At 40.6% G+C, this 26,890-nt stretch overlaps 1 protein-coding gene across 7 annotated transcripts in view; it reads left to right on the top strand.

Annotated features, from left to right (window-relative positions):
- MTUS2 (microtubule associated tumor suppressor candidate 2) overlaps positions 1 to 26,890 on the top strand; it is a 550,651-nt gene that overhangs the window by 400,257 nt on the left and 123,504 nt on the right. For all 7 annotated transcript variants that reach the window (XM_014548541.1, XM_014548540.1, XM_014548544.1 and 4 more), the window contains one exon: positions 13,140 to 13,238. In XM_014548541.1, coding sequence (XP_014404027.1) covers positions 13,140 to 13,238 — 99 coding nt within the window. The remainder of the gene's footprint in view (positions 1 to 13,139; positions 13,239 to 26,890) is intronic.

Consider the following 26,890-nt stretch of genomic DNA (forward strand, 5'->3'; position numbering starts at 1 on the left):
CGCTGTCCTGCCCTGCCTGCAGTATGCAAATTAGCCGCCATCTTTGTTGGTGGTTAATTTGCATATCAAGCTGATTAGCCAATGGGAGGTGTAGCGAAGGTATGGTCAATTACCATGTTTGTCTATTATTAGATAGGATTATTTCATTACAGTTATGCTAAGAGCTGTGAAAGGGAAATGAGTGTACAATAAAGGCCTGTTGTATAGACCCAGCATAGTGTGCAGGAAACACACAGGCAGAGACCTGAAGGGTCAGTAGAAGTTGCCAGATAGTAATGATGGTGAAGACAGCATTCCATATTGATGAGCAACATAAATTCCCGCTTGATAAATAGTACAGGTTCCCAAGACCCTCTCCGCTGGCAGTCTTGGACTAGGGCTGCTAACAATTAGATGTCTTGTCAATTTGAAAATATACCCCTCTTCTCTTCCAACCCTTTTATGAACGAACTTACAGGCTGTAAAGTGGTCAATAGACAGACAGCGTGGAAAAAGTTGCAGAATCACAGCTGCTTCGTCAGTTTCTAGTTTTACTGATAAGTCCACCTGAGTTACAATCATTACACAAAGCTTCTCCCTTAAGCAGTTCATTGACACAGTTTGATATTGTTTTAGGACACTTGAGTTTAAAACTCTAATACCCTCATTCTCTGTTGCCAGTTTTGTGGCCTAGGGTGCTATTTAGCAATTATAATTGAAATGCTGCAGAATGATCCATGTAAGGGGAAAGAAACATTTATCTTTCTCTGCTCTGCCTTTCACATTCTTTCATTGAAACAACAGCAAGAAGGGGTCAATGGGGGGAAAGGAGAATATATGTAATACTTTCAACAATAAAGATTTTTTAAAAAATAAAAAAGAAACAACAGAAAGAATAGCCATGATTTAGATAATTTGGGAAGCAATCTAAGACATCCACAGAGTATCAGAGAATTCACAAAATGCTGGACTCACCTTGGCCCTTGGCCGTAAGCTACCTACAGGCTGATGTGAAACCTTTCATTCTGTGGTGGCTCCACAGAAGTAGGGCACATAACCAAACCCTCCCTGACAAATACCAAACCCTTCCTCACGAATCTGTACACACTTTTATGGGAAAGGTCACGCCCTGGTATTTTGCCCACTCTACCTGTCAGCCTGGAAGAGCCGTGGGAGCTAGTCCAGCACTCATTAATGCGAGTGGTCCTTGAGAGCTGTGTCTTCCATTGTGACTTCCAACATTTTGGTGTTTAGAACACTGCCTATTGTATGAAATGCATTGTTATACAAATTTTTGCCATGATGTAGCCCAGTCTCTTAACATGATGAGTCTGGAACTTTTAATTACATGTCACTATTGAAAATTTCATTTCTTTCTCGACTTCTTATATATTCTGGGAAGCAACTAAGACATCCACACCCAGAGTATCAGAGAATTCACAAAATGCTGGACTAACCTTGGCCCTTGGCCATAAGCTACCTACAGGCTGATGTGAAATCTTTCATTCTGTGGTGGCTCCGCAGAAGTAGGGCACATAACCAAACCCTCCCTCACAAATACCAAACCCTTCTTCATGAATCTGTACACACTTTTATGGGAAAGGTCACTCCCTGGTATTTTGCCCACTCTACCTGTCAGCCTGGAAGAGCCGTGGGAGCTAGTCCAGCACTCATTAATGCGAGTGGTCCTTGAGAGCTGTGTCTTCCATTGTGACTTCCAACATTTTGGTGTTTAGAACACTGCCTATTGTATGAAATGCATTGTTATACAAATTTTTGCCATGATGTAGCCCAGTCTCTTAACATGATGAGTCTGGAACTTTTAATTACATGTCACTATTGAAAATTTCATTTCTTTCTCGACTTCTTATATATTCTATTGGCTGTCTTACATTGATTAAATACCAATGTGTTTCATCATGGGGGAGAAGGGTACAAGAAATGCAAACATAACAGAAAGAGATTAATGCCAGTTGTCTATTTTCTAAGACAACTGGAAAAGACAGACACATTTCTTCATTACTGAAAAGTTTTCATATATTTCATATTTCATCCCTCTGCATGTTTCTATTGAGAACCACTTTGGGCCCCACACTTTGCTAATCAACAATCACCCAACCAGCCTACCTGAGATGAGTCAAACCCTTCCAGCCTACCCTCCCCCAGTGCTCTCAGTGGCCTTCACCACCTTTACACTAGGAGATATGCTCAAGTTCAAAGAAACATTGCTTGTAATTGCTAAAACTGGAAGTGGAAGTAATTCACACTTCCACTCGTGGAGAAAAATGGATACATTGAGATGTGTGCACACAGTGGATCGCTGTCGGCAATGATAGTGAACTAGGGCTACGTGCTGTCCAAATACAGATGGATATTATGGACACAATTTTTCGTAAAAATTGCGAGACAAGAATATACACATGGTATGATTTCACTGATAATAAAGTTTACAAAGAGACTTCAGGAAATATTCAAAGATGCCTGTGGAGTAGCAAAACTATGAAGAAAAGCAAGAAATGACCAAATCGTAGTGCCAGCGGTTTCCTTGAATGGGAAAGAAGAGGCTTGAGACACAAGCTTCAGGGGGGTCGATACTGTTCTAATTCTTCATTAGCTTGAATGTTCTAATTCTTGACCTGGGTACAATTTCATGAGTATTTGCTTTATAATTATTTGCTAAACTACACAAATAAGTTTGAAGTATTATATTTTACAATAAAAGTGTTTAACACTGTATTATAATACTTTATTAAGAAAAATCTAAATATACATATGATTTGAAATAATACATTTCAGTAGGTTCATAGTGGTTATCGCTGGGTGAGGATATGGTGAAATGAAGAAAAAGTATTTTCTCATTTTTCTACAATGAGTACATGTCCTTTTTATAAATAAGGAAATGACTTATTTAAATATGTATTTCCATTTGATGACTGAGTCTTGACCTGTTATCTTGGACAGATACCTTAGTTTGAACTATAAGCATTAGCAGCCAAAAACAGGTTAAATTCTTGGTTACTTCCTGTTTGTTCATTAATCATCATTTCCCTTAATTGGCAACCTCGATTGCAATTTCCTATTTATAAAAATGAAAGCAAGAAAAAAACCTATATAATTAGTATAATAAGTATTTAATTGAACAGTAGTTTTATTTAGCCATAAATTGGATTTTCAGGGGAATTCAGATATGTTAGAGGGAAACTGAGTAAAAAATTTGCCTTGGTCTGATGAAGTTCAAGATCATAGAGGGCTAAAGTTTAAGGTAGGCTGGGCTCAAGATGAAAACCCTCCTCCAATCTCATAACCCACCTCCTATTTCTGAATATGCTATCCCTTTATATCTGTATCGTTACACGTGACCCTACGCTGTTGTGCCTTTTTCTTCTTGGCAATATTTCACATCTGAGCTCAAATATAACCTTTGGTGAAGCCCTACCTGGCTCCGTCTCCATGTTCCCAGAGGGAAGTCCTTATCCCGACCTCTGGGCTGCTCCACTATCTTGTCATTGCTTATTTACACATCCCACTAATTGGTGAATTTCTGCAGAAAGGATTTTGTCTTTTCACCTTGGATTCTCCAATAGCTACTAGCATATCAAGTACAAGGGAGCCACCCCATAACTATAAAATGAATGAATGGGGGAATGAATGAATAAATGAATAAAAGGATGCTTAGAAGCTTTCAAAGACTGAATAGTTCAGAAAATAAGAGGGATGACATAGTCTTTGAAGTAAAACTACAGGATACTAAAATGATGGCATTCATTTAATACTAAATAGACTATTTGGGGTTCTTTTTTTTATACAGGGAAAATGTTAGCTCTGAAAAGCATAGTTTTATTGTTCTCTTGAACTAATGTGAGTAAATGATGAGATAAATCATCCAGACCACTTCTTTCATTGTGTCTTACTGAACTAAAACTGCCACAGTGAGTAATACCTCAATATCTATTTGTGTAGTTTCACATATACAAAGTATTTTTCCCACCATGATTTACTTATTTACAATTTCTCAGGACATAGATCATGCAGTATCTTGATTCCCCTGGAGAACTGAACTATTTCCTTTCTACAAATCCATCATTTTCAGGAGTTCACTAATTTTGTGGCTAACAGTGTGAAAGACAGTTTATCATTACTCACTTAGGACATGCCTATTATGTGGGGAGAGAGGTACTGGAGGAGAAATGAGGAGAAAATAATAAGAGGTTTCCAAATATCAGGAATTCACCTCCTTGCAAGGTTGATTTCATTTTCCAGCACGGAAGAACATTATTAGTTAGTGATAATAACCACCTCATTTATCTACTAACATTGACTGAGTGGGCAATTTTCATGTACTGTATTGTCTAATAGGGAATCTGCACAGATAAAAGGCATTCAGCTGATAGTGTAATAAAGCCGTGGCCACAGAGCCTAATAGCAGCATCCAGAGACCTCTAGGTTGAGTTCTGAAGGATGAGATGGGGCAGAGTTAACTGGAGAAAAGAAGAAGCAGGAGACTGCGGCAAAGTTCCACAAGAGCAGTGGCACTGGTCTGCATGAACAAGCTGCAATGACTATCAAAAAAGAAGTAGGCTAAATTTAAGAGAAATGCAAGGTGCATATTTCACAACACTTAGCATTTTGTTGCATGTAGAGAAGCAAGAAAGAGGAATGAGACAAGGCTGAGGTCAACATATCTGGCTTGAGCAAAAGACACACTTTACTGAGTCAGGGAAGATAGAACTGAGAAGTTTTGCTAGGCGACAAGCAGTTCAATCATGGGCATATTGAGTGTCACGTGCATGGGAGATAATCCAAAAGGAGACACGATACATAGGTTGGGAATATATTCAAAGAAATTTCCAGAACTATAGGATGAGGGTTTGCAGACCGAAGGAGCTGACCAAGTGCCCAGTATCATAAATGAAAAAAGACCCACACCAAGGCACATTGGCACGACACTCCACAACACTAAGGAAAAAGAAAGCTACCAAGAGCTTCCCAAGAGAGCAAGCAGATCACACACCAATGGCTGACATTTAGAATGATATCGAACTTCTCAGCAGCAACCCTGGAAGCTAAAAGCAAAGCTAACTGCCTTCACAGATCTGCGGGAAATGACTGCCACATTAGATTAAACCAAACAATTGCATCAAGATGTCAGCCATGGAATATGTCTGATAATTTGCCTCTCATATACCTTTCTCTGTAAACTAAAAAATAAAAACAAACAAACAAAAAAACCCCACAACATGCTCCACCAAAATAAGGAAGCAGACCAAGAAAGAGGAAGACATGAGGGGTCCAGAGAAGAGGGACCGACAGAGGAGAGAGGCAACGGAGTCTCTCAGAATGATGACGAACAGGCATTCCAGGATGGCAGCTCTGCACAGCCCTCGAGATGACCAGTCCAGAGGAGAATCGAGGGCTCCAGGAAAACAAAACAAAACCTTTTGCATAATTGTGAGTTTTTTGGGTGATATTGGTTAATAAAATTTTATAGATTTCAGGTATACAATTCTATAATATATCATCTCTATATTGTATTGTGGGTTCACAATTTTTTGAGGTAACTCCATACTGCTTTCCACAGTGACTGCACCAGTCTGCATTCCCACCAAACAAGGGTTCCCTTTTCTTCACATCCTCACCAACACTTGTTTGTTGATTTATTGGTGATAGCCATTCTGACAGGTGTGAGGTGATATCTCATTGTTTTAATTTGCATATCTCTGATGATTAGTGACATTGAGTATCTTTTCATATGTCTGTTGGGCATCTGTATTGTCTTCTTTTGAAAAGTATCTGTTCCAGTCCTTTACCCATTTCTTAATTGGATTGTTTGATTTTTAGTGTTCGGTTGTATAAGTGTCTTATAAATTTTGGATGTTAAGCCCTTTTTAGATATATTGGTGAATATGTTCTTCCATTCAGTGAGGTGTCTTTTCATTTTGCTGATTGTTTCCTTTGCTGTTCAAAATCTTTTTAGTTTGATGTACTTTCATTTATTTTTCCTTTTGTTTTCCTTTGCCTGAAGAGATATGTCAGAAAAAAAATATTGCTACAAAAAAATGATCACGATTTTAATGTCTTTGCTTTCTTCTAGGATTTTTATGATTTCAAGTCTAACATTTAAGTCTTTAACCCATTTCGTTTATTCTTGTTCATCAATAGAGGAGTGGATAAAAAAAAGCTGTGGTACATTTACATAATAGAATACTACTCAGCCGCAAAACAAAAAAACTTACCTTTTGCGACAGCATGGAATGGACCTGGGAGCATTATGCTAAGTGAAATAAACCAATCAGAGAAAAACAAGTACCATATTATGTGGAATCTAATGAACAAAGTGAACTAATGAAGTGGAGACAGAGTCATGGATACTGAGAATACACTGATAGCTGTCAGAGAAGAGGGGGTTAGGGGATGGATGAGAAGGGCGAAGAGATTAAGCAAAGAAGAAGAAAAAAGAAAGACTCATGAACACAGACAATGGTATGGTGATTGCCAGAGGGAAGGGGAAGATGGGGAGAAGAAGAAGAGGATAAAGAGGGATAAATGTTGATGGAAGGAGACTGACTTGGGGTGGTGAACCCACAATACAGTATAGAGATGATGTATTATAGAATTGTATACCTGAAATCTATATAATTTTATTAACCAATATCACCCAAAAAACTCTCAATTTTTAAAAAAAGAAATAATAGGGACAATCATGTGATCTGGTTGATGAATAAGAAAAGTCATTCTGGCAGTGGTAAGGGGGATGGGCTAGGTAAAGATGAGGAAGATAAGACACAAGACAGAGAAATCACCCAGGAGATGTTTCTAGTTGTCCCGGCAAGAAATGACAGGGACTGCACTAAGGTAAAAAGTGAGAATGGATAAAGGGCCAAATTCAGGAGCCACATACAAGGCAGAATCAGGAGGACTTAGTGACATGGGGGGATAAGGAAGAGGACTCACTGGCTTCTGGTTTCAGTGACCAGGGGAACAATTGACTAGGAAAGAAGATACCGGAAGGGGAGTGGATTTGAGAGGAAGCAATTAGTCCCATGTGGGGCATGCTGACTTGGTCATTTAGTGGTAAGTGGTAATGCCTAGTTGGCAGCTACGAAAAGGTGTGGATCTCAGGAGAGATGTCTGGGCCTGTCTGGGTTGGAAATATCAGATCTTATAGTGGTTAGTGCATCCAGCTCAGTGGTGCAAGCATGCTGAGTAGACAAGCTCATCCAGAAGGGTGGACGGGAGAAGACTGAGGCAGAATCCTGGGATGGCATCACTCCGGTGTAGGTAAGGAGGAGCAGGAGTCAGGGAGACTGAGGGAGGGTGGCCAGAGGGCAGCAAGAAAACCCTGAGACCAAACTTGTGCTGGCACCTCTGTCAACTCCGAGATCTTAGAGTTAAATGGAAGCTGATGGTATACTTTAAAACATTTGGACTAAGTCTAGGTTGCAAGAAAACTGCAAGAAGAATAGCTGATTGCTATAATTTTCCATCAGGAATTCCCAGAACCATACAGGAATCTTCCAGGCAGGGTTATGTTCCTGGGGGAGGGGTTTGTGAAGTTTTGATCAGAGTAATTTCTGCAGAATTAGCTGTACTAGTCTGGGTTCTCTCCTTGTGCTTTTATGGATCAGACAAATTATTTCCATTTTGGTTTGGTTTCTCTCCCTTTATTATTTATTTCTTATTATAAAAGTATTGTGTGATTCATCAAAAAAGTGGAAATAATGCAGAAACATATACAATAAAAAGTAAAAAATAAAAGCCCCTCAATCTTGCTGCTCAGAAGTCACCATTATTAAAACTTTGGTGCCTGTTTTTCAAATCTTTTTACATATTTACAATCATAGTACAGATAATATTTTGTGTTATAAAAATAGGATAGAAATGCATACTATTCAACAACTCACTTTATTATTTATCACCAGGGGCCCAGTGCATGAATTCGTGCACCATGAAAGGAACTGTGGGCCATGAGGCTATGGTGGGCACAGGGGCGGGTCTTGGCCAATCCTCCTTGCCCCCGCCCAGCCCCTCCCACCATGGCCCCCAGTCTCCTGTCTGCTGGCAGCCCTGCTCCCACCTCCGCTGCTCCCATGAACTGATGGTGCTGGCCCTGCTCATACCCACTGATGGTGCTGAGCGACTGGAGCCGGCACTGGCGGTGGCTGCTGCCCCAATCACCCCTCAAGAGCAGGGGGAGGTGAAGAAGCCTTAAGGGGTGATTAGGGCTGGCACTGGGCTCTGGCAGTGGGTGTGAGTGGCGGCTCTGGCGCCAGCAGCAGGTGCGAGCGGGGCCATCGCTGGCAGCAGATGCGAGCGGCAGCTGCCAGCCCTGATTGCTCCTCAGGAGCAGGAGGAGGTGGAGAAGCCTTGAGGGGTGATCGGGGCCAGCAGCTGCCGCTCGCACCTGCTGATGGCGCCAAGTGATCGGAGCCAGTGCTGGGCGCCGGCAGTGGGTGCTAGTGGAGCCAGTGCTGGCAGCTGGTGCGAGCACCAGGTGGGACTGCGGCACATGGGAGCAAAGAATTTTCAGTAACCACCAGAGGCTTGCCCCGATGACAGCGACTGACGCCCCACCTTGGTCTGGTGCCCCTGCTCACCTGCTCCACCATCCTGCCGTGGCCAACACCCTCCATGTTCTGCACTCTGCTGCCTGCTACCTATGCCCGCCATGTTCCTTGTGTACCCCCTGGTGGTCAGCACACATCATAGCAACTGGTTGTTCAGTTGTTCCACCGTTCAGTCTATTTGCACATTAGGGTTTTATATATAGAGATGGGCAGCTCTCCATACCAGTACAATATAGAGCTACCTCATCCTTTTTTAAGGGCATAGTACTTCATAGTATGGATGTACCATAATTTATTCACCTGTTACCCAATGTACAATTTGGTTATTTACACTTCTTTATTATTGTCATCGTGTATGAAGTATCTTTGAACATACATCTTTTCACGCTTGTGCAAGTGTTGCAAAGAGAGATGTGTAGAAGCAAAATTGCCTAATCAAGTCTATTAATATTTAAATATTTGCTAGAAGTTGCCAAATTGTACGTCATGGTATGGAAAAAATTGAAACTCTGATTAAATATGCATATTTAGTTTTCTTTTAAAGTCCTGTGTTGAGTGCACTTTGGGCCTTTCCCACTTCTCTTCTCAGCTCCCAGGGGCCTTGCTGCCTTTTCGTATTTGCTGATACCTGAAATCAAAGAAGAGAAAAGAAATGGAAGCGTGAGATTAGCCATTGGTACGGATTGGTACTCTGAAAAAAGCACTCCTGTCAGCAGTGTGGAGTGCTGGCTGGGCTTTTGGGACCCAGGTTCCAGCCCCTGTAAGCCCTAGAATGCCTGGCCTGGGCCTGTCTTGAAAGGAGCCCAGTGGGAGGGGGAGGGGCAGGAAGAACATCAACTGAATGGCCACGTGGTGCAGGGAAGGGTGTGGCCAGCTGGTTGAAGTTTGTGTTCTAGTGGGGAGGGTAGACAATAAACAAACAGATGAGTATATAATATACTTGGGGGTAATGACAAATGCTGTGAAGAAGAACAAAGCAAGTGAAAGGGAGAGTGGCAGGTGGCAGGACTGTTTCACCTGGAGGTCAGGCATGGCTTCTCTGAAGGTTATTTGTTCAGAGACCTGCATGCACGAATGCAGGAACCATGCTTAAAGTCTGGGGGAAGCATTTATTTATTTATTTATTTTAGACAGAGAGGAAGTGAGAGGGAGAGAGAGAAACATTGATGTGAGAGGGAAACTGACTGGTTGCCTCCTGCACGAACCCCAACTGGCACGCATCCTGACTGGGGATGGAACCTGCAACCTGGGCATGTACCCTGACTAGGGCTCAAACCTGTGACCTATCTGTGTACAGGACAGTGCTGCAAGCAACGGAGCCACACCAGCCAGGGCTGGGGGAAGCATATTCTGTGCAGAAGGAACCCAAGCTAAAGTGCCTAGGATGGGAGGAAGTGTGCATGTTTCATCATCAGCAAGGCTGGTGGTGTGACTGGAGGTGCAAGCAGGGACCAGAGTGATATCAGCATGCGTATTAGTCAGGGTTCTTCAGAGAAACACAACCAATAAGATACATATACATATATAGCATATTACATATAAATAAGATACATATACATATATATACATATACATATAGTATATGACATATAAATAACATGTATTCTTTACAGAATTTATATACTATATATTTATTAAATATACATATGACTATGAACGCTGAGAAATCCCAAGGTCTCCAGTCAACAAGTTGGGGACCCGGGACAGCCAATGGGGTAAGGTCAAGTCTGAGGCAGAAGAAGACTGATGTCCCAGCTCAGCCAATCAGGCTGGTGAAGATCCTTCCCTGTCAGCCTTTTGTTCTTCTCAGGCCTTTGGCAGACTGCTGAGGCCCAGTCACACAGATTCAGATGTTAATCTCATCTAGGAACACCCAGAACACAAGCACACCCCAAATAACATTTGACCAAATGTCTGGGCACCCCATCACCCAGTCAGGTTGATATATAAAATCAGCCATCACAGTGTGTCTGTGAAGTAGCCAGGAGACAAGGTCATCTGGGGCTGTGCTGTCCACTGTGGTGGCCACCGGCCCAGGAGTAGTTATTGAGCACTTGAAAGGTGACCTGTGCCATGTTGAAGTGATACTGAATATGTCAGATCAAATAAAATGCATTATTATAGCTAATTTCACTGTACTATTTAAATGTTCTTACAAGAAAATTTAAAATTGCATAAGTGGCTCATTCTATGTTTCTATTGGAGAGTGCTGGTGTATAGGGCCTTGTGGTGTGGTAAGGAATTGGCATTTCGCTTTGAGTGTGTTGTGGGGGTGGTTGGAGGGTTTTGAAATTGAAAATGACTTGCTCTAACTTAGATTTTAAGTAATTCAGCTGCTGCCATGGGGGGATGAGCTCTAGGGGTGGGGGTGGGCGTAGCAGAGCAGTCAGGAGGCTGTAGATGAGGCAGAAGGGGTGTTGGTGACATGGGCTCTGCAGAGGCAATGCAAGGCAGGGATGTGGTCAGACCTTGGGGATAGTCTCAGAGGAGAGTCAACAAGCTTTGCTGACAGGCTGAATGGGGGCAAGAAGCAAATTAAGGTAACTCCTGGTGTTTCTGACCTGAGCACAGTGAGTGATGGCGCCATTACTGAGATGTGGGAGACAGTATGTTACTACATGCCACAATGTGTATTGAGAGTGGGAAGAAAATGGGGGGATATGAAAGAGAATTCAGGCCTTAGAAGATTCAAACTAACAAGACTAAAACAAAGTCTCCAAAGGCATTAAAACAGAAGAGATGAAGACAGGTCTGTGATGGAAAAGCTGAAGGCAGGTGGACTAGGATGGAGAGGAGCTGAGGCAGATGCATGGTGTGAGGGAGGCGGTGGCCCAGTCAGGCCAGAGAAGAACAAGAGAGAAGGAGGTAGGATCCAAATACCTGCCTCCTTCCCCAAACTCCAGAAATTATCCCTGCCTCAGCCTCTGTCTCTCTCTCTCTCTCTCTCTCTCTCTCTTTCTCTCTCTCTCTCTCTTTCTCTCTCTCACACACACGCACGCACACACACACACACCTGCATGCACACAGACATACAAATAACCTATAATAAGTGCCCTAAAACTGGATAGGGGCCCTGACTGGTTTGGCTCAGTGGATAGAGCGTTGGCCTGCGGACTCAAGGACCCCGGGTTCAATTCCAGTCAAGGGCATGTGAAAGTACGGAAAATGCAAGAAAAATGGGCAAAAGTTTTGTTAGACAATTTTCGAATAAGAAAATGCGCATGACCGACATGAAGATACTCTAAGTATCTGGCAAAAGTTAAGTGTTGAGACTTCACTGTCAGTAGGGAAAGAGCTGCTCTCACACACTTGGTTGGAGTGCGGACTAGGTCCTGTAGAGGACAGTTGACTGCATCTCGCAGTTTTGTAAATGAGCAAAGGCACTGCTATGCATTTGTCCTGGAAAGACACTGGTACCCGCGTGCAAAGAAACAAGTAGAAGAATGTTTATTGTAGCACATTCAGCCATTTTAATAGCCAACACTTGCTAATAATCTAAATTTTCAGCAATAAGAGATAGGTAAATGAATTATGGTACATCTTTGCCCATTAATGCAATGTGACATTTTAAAAGATCTATAAATAAATGATATGAAAAAGATATTTAAAGATTGTGGGTAGGCAAAAAAAATTGCAGTATGTGATTCATTTAGTTAATTAATAACTGTGTTTGTATATGTGTAGATATATTTATAAATACCTAGAAAAAGATCTGGAAGAATAACCACCACATTGCCAGCAGTGGTTACCTCTAGGGCTTGGGGGGAAGTTGGAGGTTCGTGCTCAGCATCTAAGGAACCATCACCAAGGTTTGGTTTGGAAATAACATAATAAACTGCTAGAGTAGAGGCAGGTCTAGGTCCATCCAGGTGCGTGTTATTTCTCTAATTGTCCATCCATTGTTCTTTGACTTTCTGATGAAGGTGACGTGAAGGTGAGTGTCCATGCCCAGCACACAGGGAGAAAGGCTCCATGTGCCCCTGGACATGATTTGAGGAGCTGTTCTTAGATGCCACTTGCTGTTGAGATATCGCCCACACCCCATTCTCTGGGACCAGCTCTGGTTCCACACAGGCTCAGCTGCGGCAGAGAGAGCACAGAGGCTTCGCAGGTCGCCTGTGTGGCCCAGCTGCATGGAAATTATTTGGAGGCAGGCCACGGCCCCCATGGCTGGGTCCTCGATGATGCTGAAGTCATCAGTAGTTACTTCATCGACAGCTTCCTTCTCAGTCTTCTGAAAATTACTTTCTGCAGAAAGAGGCAGGCAGGTCATGTTGGTGGCTAAGGACAGGACAATATTAATTCCCACATAGTGCGTCAGGGTCATTGGGGTGCTGCGACCTCCCAAGATAGGGATTTTTTCAACAAATCAGAGACAGCAGTGTGCTTAGTCCCCTGACCCCTCCAGCTGAATTCCCTTTGCTGTAAACAAGTGTGTCGTCCCTGAAGCACAGGGGGTGTGACCATAGCAGCAAATCATCGAAATATGACTTTGCTATTTGCCTTGTGTTAAACATCCCTTTCAACAAACAGCTCGTGTTACTGTTCCAGTTGTAACTAGTTTGCTTTCTTTCTCTTTTTTAAAACTATATATAGGAACAAAGAAAGAACTACAAAAAGATCAAGATGCTAATAAACCCGCTGTTTCATCTCCGAAGAGAGCGGCAGCTTCAACCACCAAGCTTCATTCGCCAGGTATTGGGGAAATGTGACCTGTGTTATTTGGGGAGAAAACTTGAACTTGAAATTTATTTGTTCAAGTGTTATTAATGGAGCAATGCCAGCACATGTGATATGCAGGATTGTTCTGGGGCCTGGCATACATATACTGATGTGTTCTGATTCTAAATGAAATGAACCAGCTGCTGGCATCATTTTCTCTTAAAAAACAAAGTGTTATCATGCTACGTTTAAGTGGTAAAAGCTTCTCTGTGTAGGAGTATCTGCTGATCCAACAACAGTAGAAATAATTTATAATTGAAAAACAGACTTTGAAACTCTAACCACAAGAGACGATAATTTCTAAAAGAAAGAAAAACAGAACAACAATGCATATAAAGCACTTGTTATTTTGTCACTGAGGAAGCCATTTCTTTATATTCAGACACAAGTAAGCTACCTAATGTCACTTGAAAGTTGAAAATTATTTATTATGGAAATTCATATCTCATATCATAAGGCATTAATTCCTTTGTGGAATAGAATGCAGTGTAACCTCAGAATATTTTCTTCAAGCACAAAAATAGTAGCAATATCAACAGCTCATGCCTGAGTTCTTACTGTATGCCAGGCACTGTCCTAAGCTCTTCAACTGCATTAACGTATTTAGTGCACACAATAGCCTGTGAGGCAGGTGCTATCACTGCCCCTCCCTTTGCATGTGAGGAAATCAAGGTACATAGACTTTTATTAATTTGCCCAAAGCCACAGGAAGTAAGTAGTAGAGTCTTGGTTTGAACCCCAAACACTCAAAATTCCAAAACTACATTCTTAGTCACTGCACTATTAATCAGAAAGCTTGGAGAATAGAAAACATGTTAATATTTCTGGTTAATTAAAATGTGTAGGGCCCTGGCCAGATAGCTCAGTTAGTTGGAGCATGGTCCCATGCACCAAAAGGTTGTGATTCCCAGTCAGGGCATATACCTGGGTTGCGCATTCAATCCCTTGGTCGGGGTGCATACAGGAGGCAACTGATCAATATTTCTCACATTGATGTTTCTCTTTCTCTCTCTCTTTCTCCATCTCTCTCTCCAAATTAATAAAAACATGTCCTCAAGTGAGGAATAATAAAAAGTATAGGAAATAAGTCAAAGCCACAGAGATGGTGGGAGATCAGATGGAGGACCCTGGGTAAATCTGGAATTTGTGAAGGGCAGCATCCTCCTGGATGAGTTAAGAAAAAGAAAGCTCATCCTGCAGGCGGAGCCTGGCTCATTGCAGCTTCGGCTCTTAAGAAGGGGGTGAGGGGAACCAACCCTCCCTTAGGAATTCCTTGCCCCATATCTGCCCTGCCAAAATTTGAGAGCCGGATTCCATGCTAACCCTCCAAATTAATAAAACCATGTCCTCAAGTGAGGAATAAAAAAAAGTATAGGAAATAAGTCAAAGCCACAAGAGAGGGTGGGATATCAGACCCTGGGTAAATCTGGAACTTGTGAAGGGCAGCATCCTCCTGGATGAATTAAGAAAAAGAAAGCTCATCCTGCAGGAGAAGCCTGGCTCATTGCAGCTTCGGCTCTTAAGAAGGTGGGGAGGGGAACCAGCCCTCCCTTAGGAATTCCTTGCCCCATATCTTCCCTGCCAAAATTTGAGAGCCGGATTCCATGCTAACCCTGTGGTCTGAAAATTTCATTTAAAATGCTATAGGGCCTGGCCAGTATGGTATCGAGCCAGGAACCAAGAGCTCACCAGTTCGATTCCCAGTCAGGGCATATGCCTGGGTTTCGGGCTCAATCCCCAGTAGGGAGAGTGCAGGAGGCAGCTCATCAATGATTCTCTCTCATCATTGATGTTTCTATCTCTCCTCTCTCCTTCTCCCTTCCTCTCTGAAATCAATAAAGATATTTTTTAAAAAAGGAAAGAAAGATAAAATGCCATAGAACTTGTGTTCACTTAGGAGAATAAAAGTGAAATTTTTACACACACACACAAAAATAAGCCACCATGTGTAAGGTCCTTATATTCTAGGGTAAGTAGAGGTATTGTGTACTTTTAGACTTTATGTTAATATATATATGTTAAAATTTCCAGGATAACCAATAAAATAGAGTATATAGTTCTAAAATAAAAAGAGTGGAAAAAGTTGGAATGAGGGGTCAAAGTATTTTCAATCAATGCAAATAAAGGCAAAATGGGGAGAAAAGAAAAAACAGATAGAGGAAGAAAGGGGGGAGAAGAAAGGGAGGAGGGAGATGAGAGAAATCAAAAGAATAAAATATTAGAAATGAACTAAAAATGTAATGATGAATGTGCATGAACAAAACTCTAGACTAAATCAAAGACTGAGATTATCATACTGGACTTGTTTATTGAATAGTCAATAAGTACGTATTAAGTGCATATTGTATTCAGTAAAATCTAGCTTTAGATTGTTCACAAAGTACACACTTAAAATATAAGAATACTGAAAGGTTTAAAATAAAAGGACTGAAATATTTATGCCAAGAAATACTAAACAGAAGAAAGCTTGTGGTGCTATAGTTTCGAAACATCTCTATTGTGATATAATTAACAAATATTAAACTGCACATATTTAAAGTGTACAATTTGGTAAGTGTTGGCATAGGTATATGCCTGTGAAGCCCTCACCACTGCTAAGGGAGCAGACAGGTTCCATCCCTAAAGTGTCCTGGTGCCCTTTTAGTCCCACCCACCTGCTCCTCTGCGCCCCACCCCAGTCCCTACCTGACACTATAGCTTAGTTCCCATTTTCTAAAGTTTTATTAAAAAAGCAACCACATAATATCTAGTCTACCTTTATCTGGCTTCTTTTACTCAGCATGATTATTTTGAAATCCATTGCCTTTGGATGAACTTTAAAAAAGCTGCTATGCACATTTGTACGTGTCTTGACGTGGCTACCTGCTTTCGTTTCTCTTGGCAAACACCCGGAAGTTGAATGCCTGCGTCAGATGACAGCTATGTGTTTCACTTTCCTTAAAATGTTAAAAAGTTTTCCAAACTGTTTACCAAAGTGGTTGTACCATTTTATGCTCCCATCAATAGTGTGTGAAAGCCCGGGTTCTCGACATCCTTGCCAACACATGGAACGGTCAGGCTTTTCAATTAGAAATTGTAACTAAGCACAGTGACACAGTGGGATATTGTTGTGGCTTTAATTTGTATTTCCTCAATAATCAATTATGTTATGGTATTGATCATCTTTTTCTGTTTATTTGACATATCTGTATACCCTTTGATAAAATTTCTATTCAAACCTTTTGCCATTTTAATTGTTTTTGTCTTACTGAATTTTAATTTTTTATATATTCTGTATTCCACTTTTTCAGCTATGTGATTTGCAATTTTCCTTCACAATCTGTGACTTGTTTTGCATTCTCCTAACAACACTTTTTGAAGATTAGATGTTCTTAATTATCATGAAATCTCATTCATAATTTTTTTCTTTCATAGACCATGTTTTGGTGTTATCTAAAAACTCTTCAAATAACTGAAGGTCACAAGATTACCTTCTACCCATCTAAAATATTGAGAGTTATAGATTTTATGCTAGTATTTAAGTCTGTGATCCATTTAAGTTCATTTTTGTATATAGTGTGAGGTATGACGTGAATTTCTTTCTTTGTTTGCAGAAGGAGATCTGTCTGATTTTATTTTTAATTATGTTGTGGTTGGAAAACATACTTTGAGTAACTTCAGTCCTTCTAAATATATTGAGACTTTGTTTATGACCAACAACAAGGTCTGTCTTGGTAAATATTCCATATGTACTTAAAGAGAATGTGTAATCTTCTGTTCCTTGTGTAGGATTCCACATATATCCTAGGTCAAGTGGCTGATAGCATTGTTTGAATATTCTATATCCTTACTGATTTTTCTGTCTGCATGTTCTAGCAGGCATACTCTTAAGATCTCTTAAGATCTCAGTATAACTGCGGACTCATCTGTTTCTTCTTTCAGTTCAGTCATTATTTGCTTCATGTATTTTGAAGCTCTTCTATTAGGTACATCAACATTTAAGATTATCTATCATTTTGATTAATTACCACTTTATCATTATGAAATGACCATCTTTATCCCTGGTAACATTCCCTAAAATGTACTTTATTCCATATTGATAGTGCTACCCCAGCTTCCTATTAGTTTCAGTGTGGTATACCACTTTCTATACTTCTCCTTTTCATCCATTTGTCTATATTTAAGTAGGCTTCTTACTGGCAGCATATAATTGGCTGTTGCATCTTTATTCCATCTGAAATCTCTGCCTTTGATGTACATTTAATGTTATTAATTTGATTGGGATTAAATCTACCATCTTGTTATTATTTTCTATTAATGCCATATGTTCTTTTTTCCCTATTTTACTGCCTTAAGTGAATATTGTTTATAATGTATTGGTCTCTTTTGTTGATGTATTTATTACCTTGTGTTATTTTAGTGGTTACTTTAAGGGTCACAGTCTATATATTTAACTGCTCACATTTTAGCTTCTAAGGATAATTCACTTCACATAGCATAAGAATCTTACAACAATGTGCTTCCATCCCTCTCCTCCTGGCATTTGTGTTGAGAGCAAGCATTTTTCCTCTACATAGATTATAAACCCACACTACATTGTTGTGTTGATTATCAACATTCAGTCTTCTTTTTAGAAGATTTAAATAAGAAAATGTCTTTTACAGAAAAAGACAAATACCACATGATTTCACTTATATGTGGAATCTAGAAAACAAACCAAAACCAAGATTTATAGATACTGAAAACAGATTGGTTGTTGTTAGATAAGAGGGGGTGCTTGAGGTGAAGTGGGTGAGAGGATCAAGAGGTACAAAACTTCAGTTATAAATAAGTCAAGGGAAGTAACGTACAGCATGGGGAATACTGTGAACAATACTGTATTAATTCTGTACAATGACAGATGAAAACTAGACTATTGTGGTGATCATTTTGCCCTATATACAGAGGTCAAATTACTACATTGTACACATGAAATTAATATAATATTGTATGTCATAATATCTAGTCTACCTTTATCTGGCTTCTTTTACTCAGCATGATTATTTTGAAATCCATTGCCTTTGGATGAACTTTAAAAAAACTGCTATGCACATTTGTACGTGTCTTGGCGTGGCTACCTGCTTTCGTTTCTCTTGGTAAACACCTGGAAGTTGAATGCCTGCGTCAGATGACAGCTATGTGTTTCACTTTCCTTAAAATGTTAAAAAAAGTTTTCCAAACTGTTTACCAAAGTGGTTGTACCATTTTATGCTCCCATCAATAGTGTGTGAAAGCCCGGGTTCTCGACATCCTTGCCAACACATGGAACGGTCAGGCTTTTCAATTAGAAATTGTAACTAAGCACAGTGACACAGTGGGATATTGTTGTGGCTTTAATTTGTATTTCCTCAATAATCAATTATGTTATGGTATTGATCATCTTTTTCTGTTTATTTGACATCTGTGTCAAGGTTGCGAACCACTGGCCTAAAGGATTTCCTTTAACATTTCTTGTAGTGGAGGTTTTCTGGTGATGAAATCTTTCAGTTTTTGTTTACCTTCATTTTTGATAGATCTGTTTACTCTGTCCCGAATCCAAGTGTGCATTTTTTTCTTTACTTATTTAAAGATGTTGTTTCACTGTCTTCTGGTTTGAATGGTTCCAACGAAAAATGAACTATTATTCTTATCTTTGTTTCTCAGTATATAATCTGTCTTTTTCTTCTCTAGCTACTTTATCATTGGTTTTGAAAATGTGATTACACTATACCTTGGTGTCAGTTCCTTTATGCTTTTTTAGCTTGATTTTGCTGAGATTCTTGTATCTGTGGGTATACAATTCTTATCAAAGTTGAAAATTTTGCCCACTGTTTTTGTTGTTGTTGTTGTTGTTTTTTTAATTTTAGTCCTAACCCCTCCTCTTCAGTGACTCCAATTGTACATATATTAGGCCACTTGAAGTTGTCTCACAGGTCCTGTCTAAACATATTCTTTGAGTCTTTTTTTTTGTGTGTGTGTGTTTTTTTCCATTTTGAATAGTTTCTCTAGCTGTATGTTTACTAATATTTCCCTTTTTCTTTTCTTAAAAAAACACCCATCTATATGTTAGTTCCATAGGCCAGATGTTCCAAGGGTATCTAGAGTTTCACAAGGTTGAAATCACAGTGTCAGCTTGGCTGAGTTCTTGACTGGAGGTTCAAGAGAAAAAAAATCGATTTTCAAGCACATTTGGGTTGTTGGTAGAAATAGTTCATTGTAGTTGTAGGACTGAAATCTGTGTCCTTAGATCTCCTAGCTAGCTGTTAGTCAGGGACCATTTTCAGCTCTTAGGGCCACCCACATTCCTTGCCATGTGGCGCCTTCATTTTCAAAGTAGTGATGAGGTTTGAATCTTTCTCAAGCCTCAAATCTCTGACTTCCTCCTCTGTGACTTGCTGGAGAAGACTTTTTTTTTTTTGCAGGATCACCTGATTAGGTCAGGCTCACCAAGAATAATCTCCCTCTTGGTATATGCAGGCAAAGGCTGGAAAATAGCCATTCAGTCAATGACAGATCACATACACAATGGTGGTCCCTTAAGATTATAATGGAGTTGTGTGGGGGCTGACCAGCAGACTCTGAGTGATGGATGAACAGAAGTTTCCTTGAGAAAGCACATGTTTCTACAAGGTCAAGTCTTTAAAGACTAAACATAGAGAATCTAGCAAAACACCCCAGGGGATTGAACTTGTTGGAAAAGTCAAGGTAGGGGCTGCTGCCTTAGACAAGGTTCCCTCAGAGGCTTCTGACTTTTCCGAGAATCCTCCTTACAGACATTCCAACCAAGTCCCATGGTTCCCCACATCTCCCCCCTTTTTGTTTTGCTGGCTGCAGAAGACAGAGGGAGGCGGTGAACTTTCTGCTTTGGAAGGTTGGTGTCTGCAAACCACATTTACTGCTTGAGTTCTGATTTTGTAGACTATAAGGAAAACAAAGAGAATTACAATGACAGCAATGGTTAGTCCAATTAGGTACTAATTGATTTTAGGAAACCATGTGGTGGGGTCTATCCACTCCAAATGCCCCTTTACCATATTCCAAGCAGTAGTCTGTTTTTCATGTTCATTGATAGCAAGTAAGGACTCTCTAATTTGCCTTTGCAACATGCTTACTTCTTCAGCAAGGTTATCATGAAAGACTCCCCATAGATGCTTTTTAACATTAATCCAATGATGGTGACTACTGTTCCATTTTAAAGGGGTGACACATATGTGCTTATGCTCCTAATCGCAATTAGGCACTTTCCTGTATGCTATAGCATCCTGTCTTTCCCCCAGATATTCAATGGTTGCCTCTATTGCCCGTAGTCTAGCTAATATTTTTTTTATCTATGTGCTGTTGTATAGTGAATTCCCTAGTTACATTATAGGCCATATTGTCTATAAATGTGACCATCTGCACAGACTCAGGAAGGACTGCCACAGCGACACTGGCAGTAGTAAGAATAACAACAGCCAAGATAATGGCTGCAATGAGTATTTCCAAAAAAATCTTTTGGGCCATAATTGGCTCAGTGCTCTTTCTAAGACTTTGATAGCTGATGAGTCTTGCCATTTCCTGGTGAGATTAACAGGTATCAGAATTTCTGCTTGCCTCCTAAGTACCATAATAGTGCTGATGTTCAATGAAGTAATATTCTGGGTGGTAACACAATATGCAGAATAAATTCCTTCTCCAACCTGTACTAGAAAAGATGAACTATGGCTTATTAGTAGGTCAGGGCCCGTAACAAAGACTTAGGGGTGAGTGGTGCAAATTGGGCTATTGTCAGTAAGATTATTAGTAAAAGTTATACTATATTGGCTGGAGGGGTTCTGGTAGTCACCGTGCCATGCCATGATAGAGTTCAATCCAATGAGCTGGAATCCACAGCGGCCCTGTGGGGGTAGAAACACACGCATATCCTCTCCCCCATGTTAACAATTCATTGGGTCCTTGAGTCCCATATTCCCCCTTTTTTGTTTTAGTAGTATGTTTTTTAATGTTGAATGGGCACACTTAATAATGGCCTTCCCCTGTGGATTGTAAGGGATTCCCGTGGAATGCTGGATGGACTAAGTCCTGTAAAAGGTGGTAAAGGCATGGTGCTATAAGCAGGCCTATTGTTAGTTTTTATTTTGGTTAATATAGCTATAATTGGAAATAGGTCTTATTGAATTTATGTAAAGAAATGTATTGCTACTTATTCAGAATTGCTAAATTTTGAAGGGACAGGTAGGGAGAGAAATATATAATTTACCAACTTGCTTTAAAACTGCTTTCTTAGGCCGAAACCGGTTTGGCTCAGTGGATAGAGTGTCGGCCTGCTGACTGAAAGGTCCCAGGTTCGATTCCAGTCAAGGGCATGTACCTGGGTTGCGGGCACATCCCCAGTAGAAAAAAATTGTCATTTCTTTCGATTTTTCCTGCTAGTATTTCTATAAATTCAGATACTTTATAGAGTAATGTAAATAATATGGAATCTTGTCCTTTCTGTAAAACATAATATTTCACAATATTATAACTTATAATAACTAGTTACAAATGAAAGCATATTAGAAACTATTTAATATGCACATATAAATTGAATATAATTATTATTTCTTTATTTGACAGAGCTTCCCATATACCTTAAGTATAAAATTTCCTTCATGAGAGAGAAAGTAAATCTTAAAATTTAAACCCTGGAAGGTACTCAAATATACTAAACTAAAAGATTATGTATTATTATTATTAAACAGTATTAACTAATTTGTTAATTTAAAGTAATTAACTTTCTGATTAACATAATTATTTTAATAATATATATAAAATTTTTGCTTCTTAGGCAAATACAGGAAAAACCCTTTTTTTCCCCTTAACTTTTAGAAATAGGCTATTTTCCAATGGAAAATATACTCATATTCTTAAAAGGCATAATAGAGATAACATGACCTTGACAACTCTTAGAAGGCTGCAGAAAGGGTGGGTGTGTATGTGGGGAGATAGCAGGTCCTGGGGTTTGTTCCCAGGACTGCAGTAACTCCTGGGCCTTTAACGGCTTCAGTGCAAAAGTACAATTTTTTTTTCTTTACAAAGAGCGTGCCCCGCACCAACCTCACTGCTGCCGCTTCTGCAGCCTATTCAAGGGTACTTTTGTAGCCCTAGCCCTCTAGGATAAATACTTGGGGAGTTTAAATAATTATTTCTTATATTTTTCTCTTTTTGAGTAGACCAGTAATATGAAATTTTGTGTATAAGAAGAGATTTTAAAAACAGAAATAAAAAACCCCTACTGTAAATGAATGAGTGAGTACTTACAAAAGGGTGGACGGGGACATTAGCCTTAGAATCTTATTTTATACTAGAGGCCCGATGCATGAAAATTCTGCAAGAGTAGGCCTTCCTTCCCCCAGCTGCCAGCACGGGCTTCCCTCTGGCACCTGGGACTCGGGCTTCTCTCCTCCGGCCGTTGGCAGGCACCAGGGACCCAGGCTGGCTTCCCTTGGGCCGCCCACAGGCACCTGGGACCTGGGCTGGCTTCCCTACGGCCCCGGCTGCATCAGGAAGGACGTCCGGAATGATGTTTGGAAGATGTCCAGTCTAATTAGCATATTACCCTTATATTATTATAGAGTAACCCAATATAGCATATGAGTTTTGAGTGGCATAAAGCCTAAACAGTAGAGACCAAGGATTCCCTATATTCATAAAATGGTGAAGTGCAAACTAAGTTCCCCAAAGATAAGAAAGTAAGTAAAGAACATTAATTAGTAACCAAGTTACATTACAGACAGATGAGAATTTCTACTAGTTAAGAGTTTTTAGTGGCTGATGTCTTGAGAGAGAGAGCAGGAAGGCCCTCAGGAATAAGAATTCTTGGCAGCTGTTGGGAAGTTCCTGTAATCCCTATTATGAGCTCAGCCTGTTACAAGTCACTGGGGCCCTGGTAAAGTGAAATATGCCCTATCTTTAAACAAATTAAACTAAACAACAAAGACACAAAATAACAATTAACAGAGACACTCTGCACAACATTCATAGGTGTGCACAAGACTTAATAAACCAGAGTCCTTTCAATGGATCTTTCAGAAGATGTTTTTTAGTGCCCGGGACTTACAGCTAGATATGGCCCAGAGGGCTCCTGTGTGGGGTGGCTAGTGAACACCCATAAACAGCCTGTTTTCACAGATTTCATTATATTCGGCTCTCCATAATAAATGTTGACTGCTGTCTAAAGTTGTTTTGACCAAAATCTGCCAGTCCCAAGGAGTCATGTGGTAATTTTCAGACGAGGCATTAAGGAGTCCTTTTGTAAATGGACTGTTAGCCTCATTTTCTCTAAGACTTTTCCCTATTTCTTTAGAGGTACTAAAGGAGAGAGGCTCATAAACTCTACTACCTTGTTGATCTTGATAACCAGGCAAGCTAAAAGCTCTCCTTCTAACATGGTTTGACACAGGACCCCATACCTGAGGACCTAGTTGATGAGTCTTCCCACAACGGAGGCGGAGGATTGGGAAATATTTCCTCCAGCGGCAGAGAGGCTAAGGGACTAGTTTGCTTTAGAAGTAAAAAGCAGTTCTGTTCACCTGCCATCTTAGGCTTTTATTGTCACAACAGCTTGAACTAAAATTAACCTCTAGAAACAATCAGCAGGGTAAGTACCCTTGAGAAAGCACATGCTTGTACAAGGTCGAGTCTTTAAAGACTAAACATAGAGATTCTAGCAAAACACCCACGGGATCAGACTTGTTTGGAAAAGTCAAGGTCGGGGCTGCTGCCTTTGGCAAGGTCCCCTCAGAGGCCCCCGACCTTTCAGAGAACCCTCCTTACAGACCTTCCAACCAAGTCCCGTGCTTCCCCACAGAGTTGAAAAATTCCTGTCCCCCAGTGACTTCATAGCTGTGGTACCATCATAGCACAATGTATCACTCATATGTTCATAGTGATGCTGGTGTAAACAGACCTTCTGTGCTGCCAGTTGTATAAAGACATTGCATACCATGTTTTTCCTGTACCTTTTCTATGTTTAGTTATATTTAGATGCACAAATACCTACCTTGTGTTACAATTGCCTAGGGTGTTGAGTACAGCAATATGCTGTCCATGTTTATAGCCGAGGAGCAATGGGCTGTGCCATGTAGGCTAGGTTTGCAGTAAGCTATCCCATCTAGGTTTGTGTAAGTACACTCTACAATTTTCTCACAAGAAAATCACATTTCTCAGAACATATTCCTGTTGTTAAATGATGCATGGCTGTATACTGTAACATAATCACGTTATTAGCATCTCATCATAGCCACAGATTCCACTCGCACTCAAGGGCATTATGCAGGGATCTCATCGCAGGCTGCTATAACAAATATCATACTGGTGTGCTTAACCAACAGAAAGTTATTTCTCATAGTTCTGGAGGCCGGGAAATCCACTCAAGGTAGCAGCTGATGTGGTTCCTGGGAAGAACACCCATCCTAGTTTGCAGCTGTGTCCTCCTGTGAGGGAGAGAGATCATGTCACTTCCTATAAGGGCACTAAGCCCATTCATGAAGACTTCACCCTTATTACCTCTTTCTTCCCAAAGGCCCCAACTCCAACCACCACCACTCTGGGGATTAGGGGCTTAACATATGAATTTGTGTGGGACACGAACATTCAGTTCATAGCAGCAGGGTATATACTAGTACATGAGGCAGCAGAAATATTGGAGTCCAGGTTACCACAGGTGAATTTCAGGCTAGCCCTGGCAAATGAAAACCTGGAAATGCCACATAACCATAGTGGAGAGACCTGCAGGGCGGCAGTTTTTCTGTTCCCAGGCTATCCTCCTTGTTTTCTTCACCCATTTCTGAGGATGACACTCCTTCCTTCAGATTACAGACTATCAAGAGGCCTACAAAAACTTTGGTGCCTACATCAGGCCTTTAAACGCTCAAATGTCATCTGGCTCACGAGTGGTTTTCTGGGTGGTGAATTTTAGGAGAAATTCCCTCCCCTGTTGATCTGTAAGTTCACTGAGAACAGGGGCTGTATTTTCTGTCATCAATACCATCATCAAAACAGAACAAGCCAGCACAACAAGCTTCCCCTGACATATTCAGTTTTTCTGTTCCCAGGCTACCCTCCTTGTTTTCTTCACCTATTTCTGAGGATGACACTCCTTCCTTCAGATTACAGACTATCAAGAGGCCTACAAAAACTTTGGTGCCTACATCAGGCCTTTAAACGCTCAAATGTCATCTGGCTCACGAGTGGTTTTCTGGGTGGTGAATTTTAGGAGAAATTCCCTCCCCTGTTGATCTGTAAGTTCACTGAGAACAGGGGCTGTATTTTCTGTCATCAATACCATCATCAAAACAGAACAAGCCAGCACAACAAGCTTCCCCTGACATATTCCTAACACATCTTTCTCCCCACCTTTGGAGCCAGGCTTGGGAAAGAGGAGCTCATGCCCCCTGTCTCTGTCCCTTTGCTTAAAATGACCCTCCACTCACTGCCGCTCCCACCGTCTCACTGACCCTGCTTCTGCAAAGGCCATGAGTCACATGGACATGTCCTGTTTCTTTATCTCATCTCCATGCCATTTGACATTACTGATCACTCCCTCCTTCTTGAAACTTTCCTTCCTTCAACTCTGTGACAGCCCCCTCTGCCAGTTCTCTTCTTGCATCTGCCAACATGTATACTTCGTTGCTTCTCACTTTCCTAATGTTACCAAAAGAATAGACTGAACTGAGATCAAATCTTGGCTCATGTGATGTATGACCTTGTTCTCTGAGCCTCAGTTTCCTCTTCTGTAAAATGGCAATTATGTCCATATGACAGAGTATGGTGAAGATTAATGGTAACACACATAGAGAAGCCATGTATCAGAGCATTTATTCTCCATGACTCCAAGCATCTTAATATCAGAAAATATATTTTAAAGGGACACAGGACATTCTGGTGCAGGTGTTGTGACATTGTTACTTTGATAAAATGGCAACCAAATGCCCCCATGTTCAAGTGAGCCTATAAAAGCATCTTTATTGAGTCTTGTTATTAGTTGGGCTATAATTCACATAGCATAAAATTTGCTCTTTTAAAATGTACAATTCAGTGGTGTTTAGTATACTCACAAGATTGTGCAACTGTCACCACTAATTCCAGAAAATTTCCATCACTCCCAAAAGAAAGCAGTACCCGTTAGCAGTCATTCCCCACTCCCCACTTCTCCCAGCCCCTGACAACCATCGTTTTGCATCCAGTTGGGATTTGCCTATCCTGAACATTTCATATAAATTGTATCATATAATATGTGGCCTTTTGTATTTGTTTCTTTCACTTAACATGATGCTTTTGAGGTCAAAGAATGAATCAGTAATTCATTCTTGTTTTTGACTGACTAATATTCCATTACATGGATATATGAACTTTGTTTACCCATTAATCAGTTGATGATATTTGATTTGTTTCTAATTTTGGGCTATGAGTAATTTATGAACCTTCAGTCTATTAATATTTTTTTTTATTTTTCAACTAGATGCCCAGTGCACAAAATCATGCACTGGAGTGGGGTTCCCCTCAGCCCAGCCTGCACCCTCTCCAATTCGGGATCCCTTGGATCGGGCCTAAACCGGCAGTTGGACATCCCTCTCACAATCCTGGACCGCTGGCTCCTAATTGCTCAC

This window comes from Myotis brandtii, unplaced genomic scaffold (genome assembly GCF_000412655.1).
Source record: "Myotis brandtii unplaced genomic scaffold, ASM41265v1 scaffold513, whole genome shotgun sequence".
In the NCBI taxonomy this organism is placed as follows: Eukaryota; Metazoa; Chordata; class Mammalia; order Chiroptera; family Vespertilionidae; genus Myotis; species Myotis brandtii.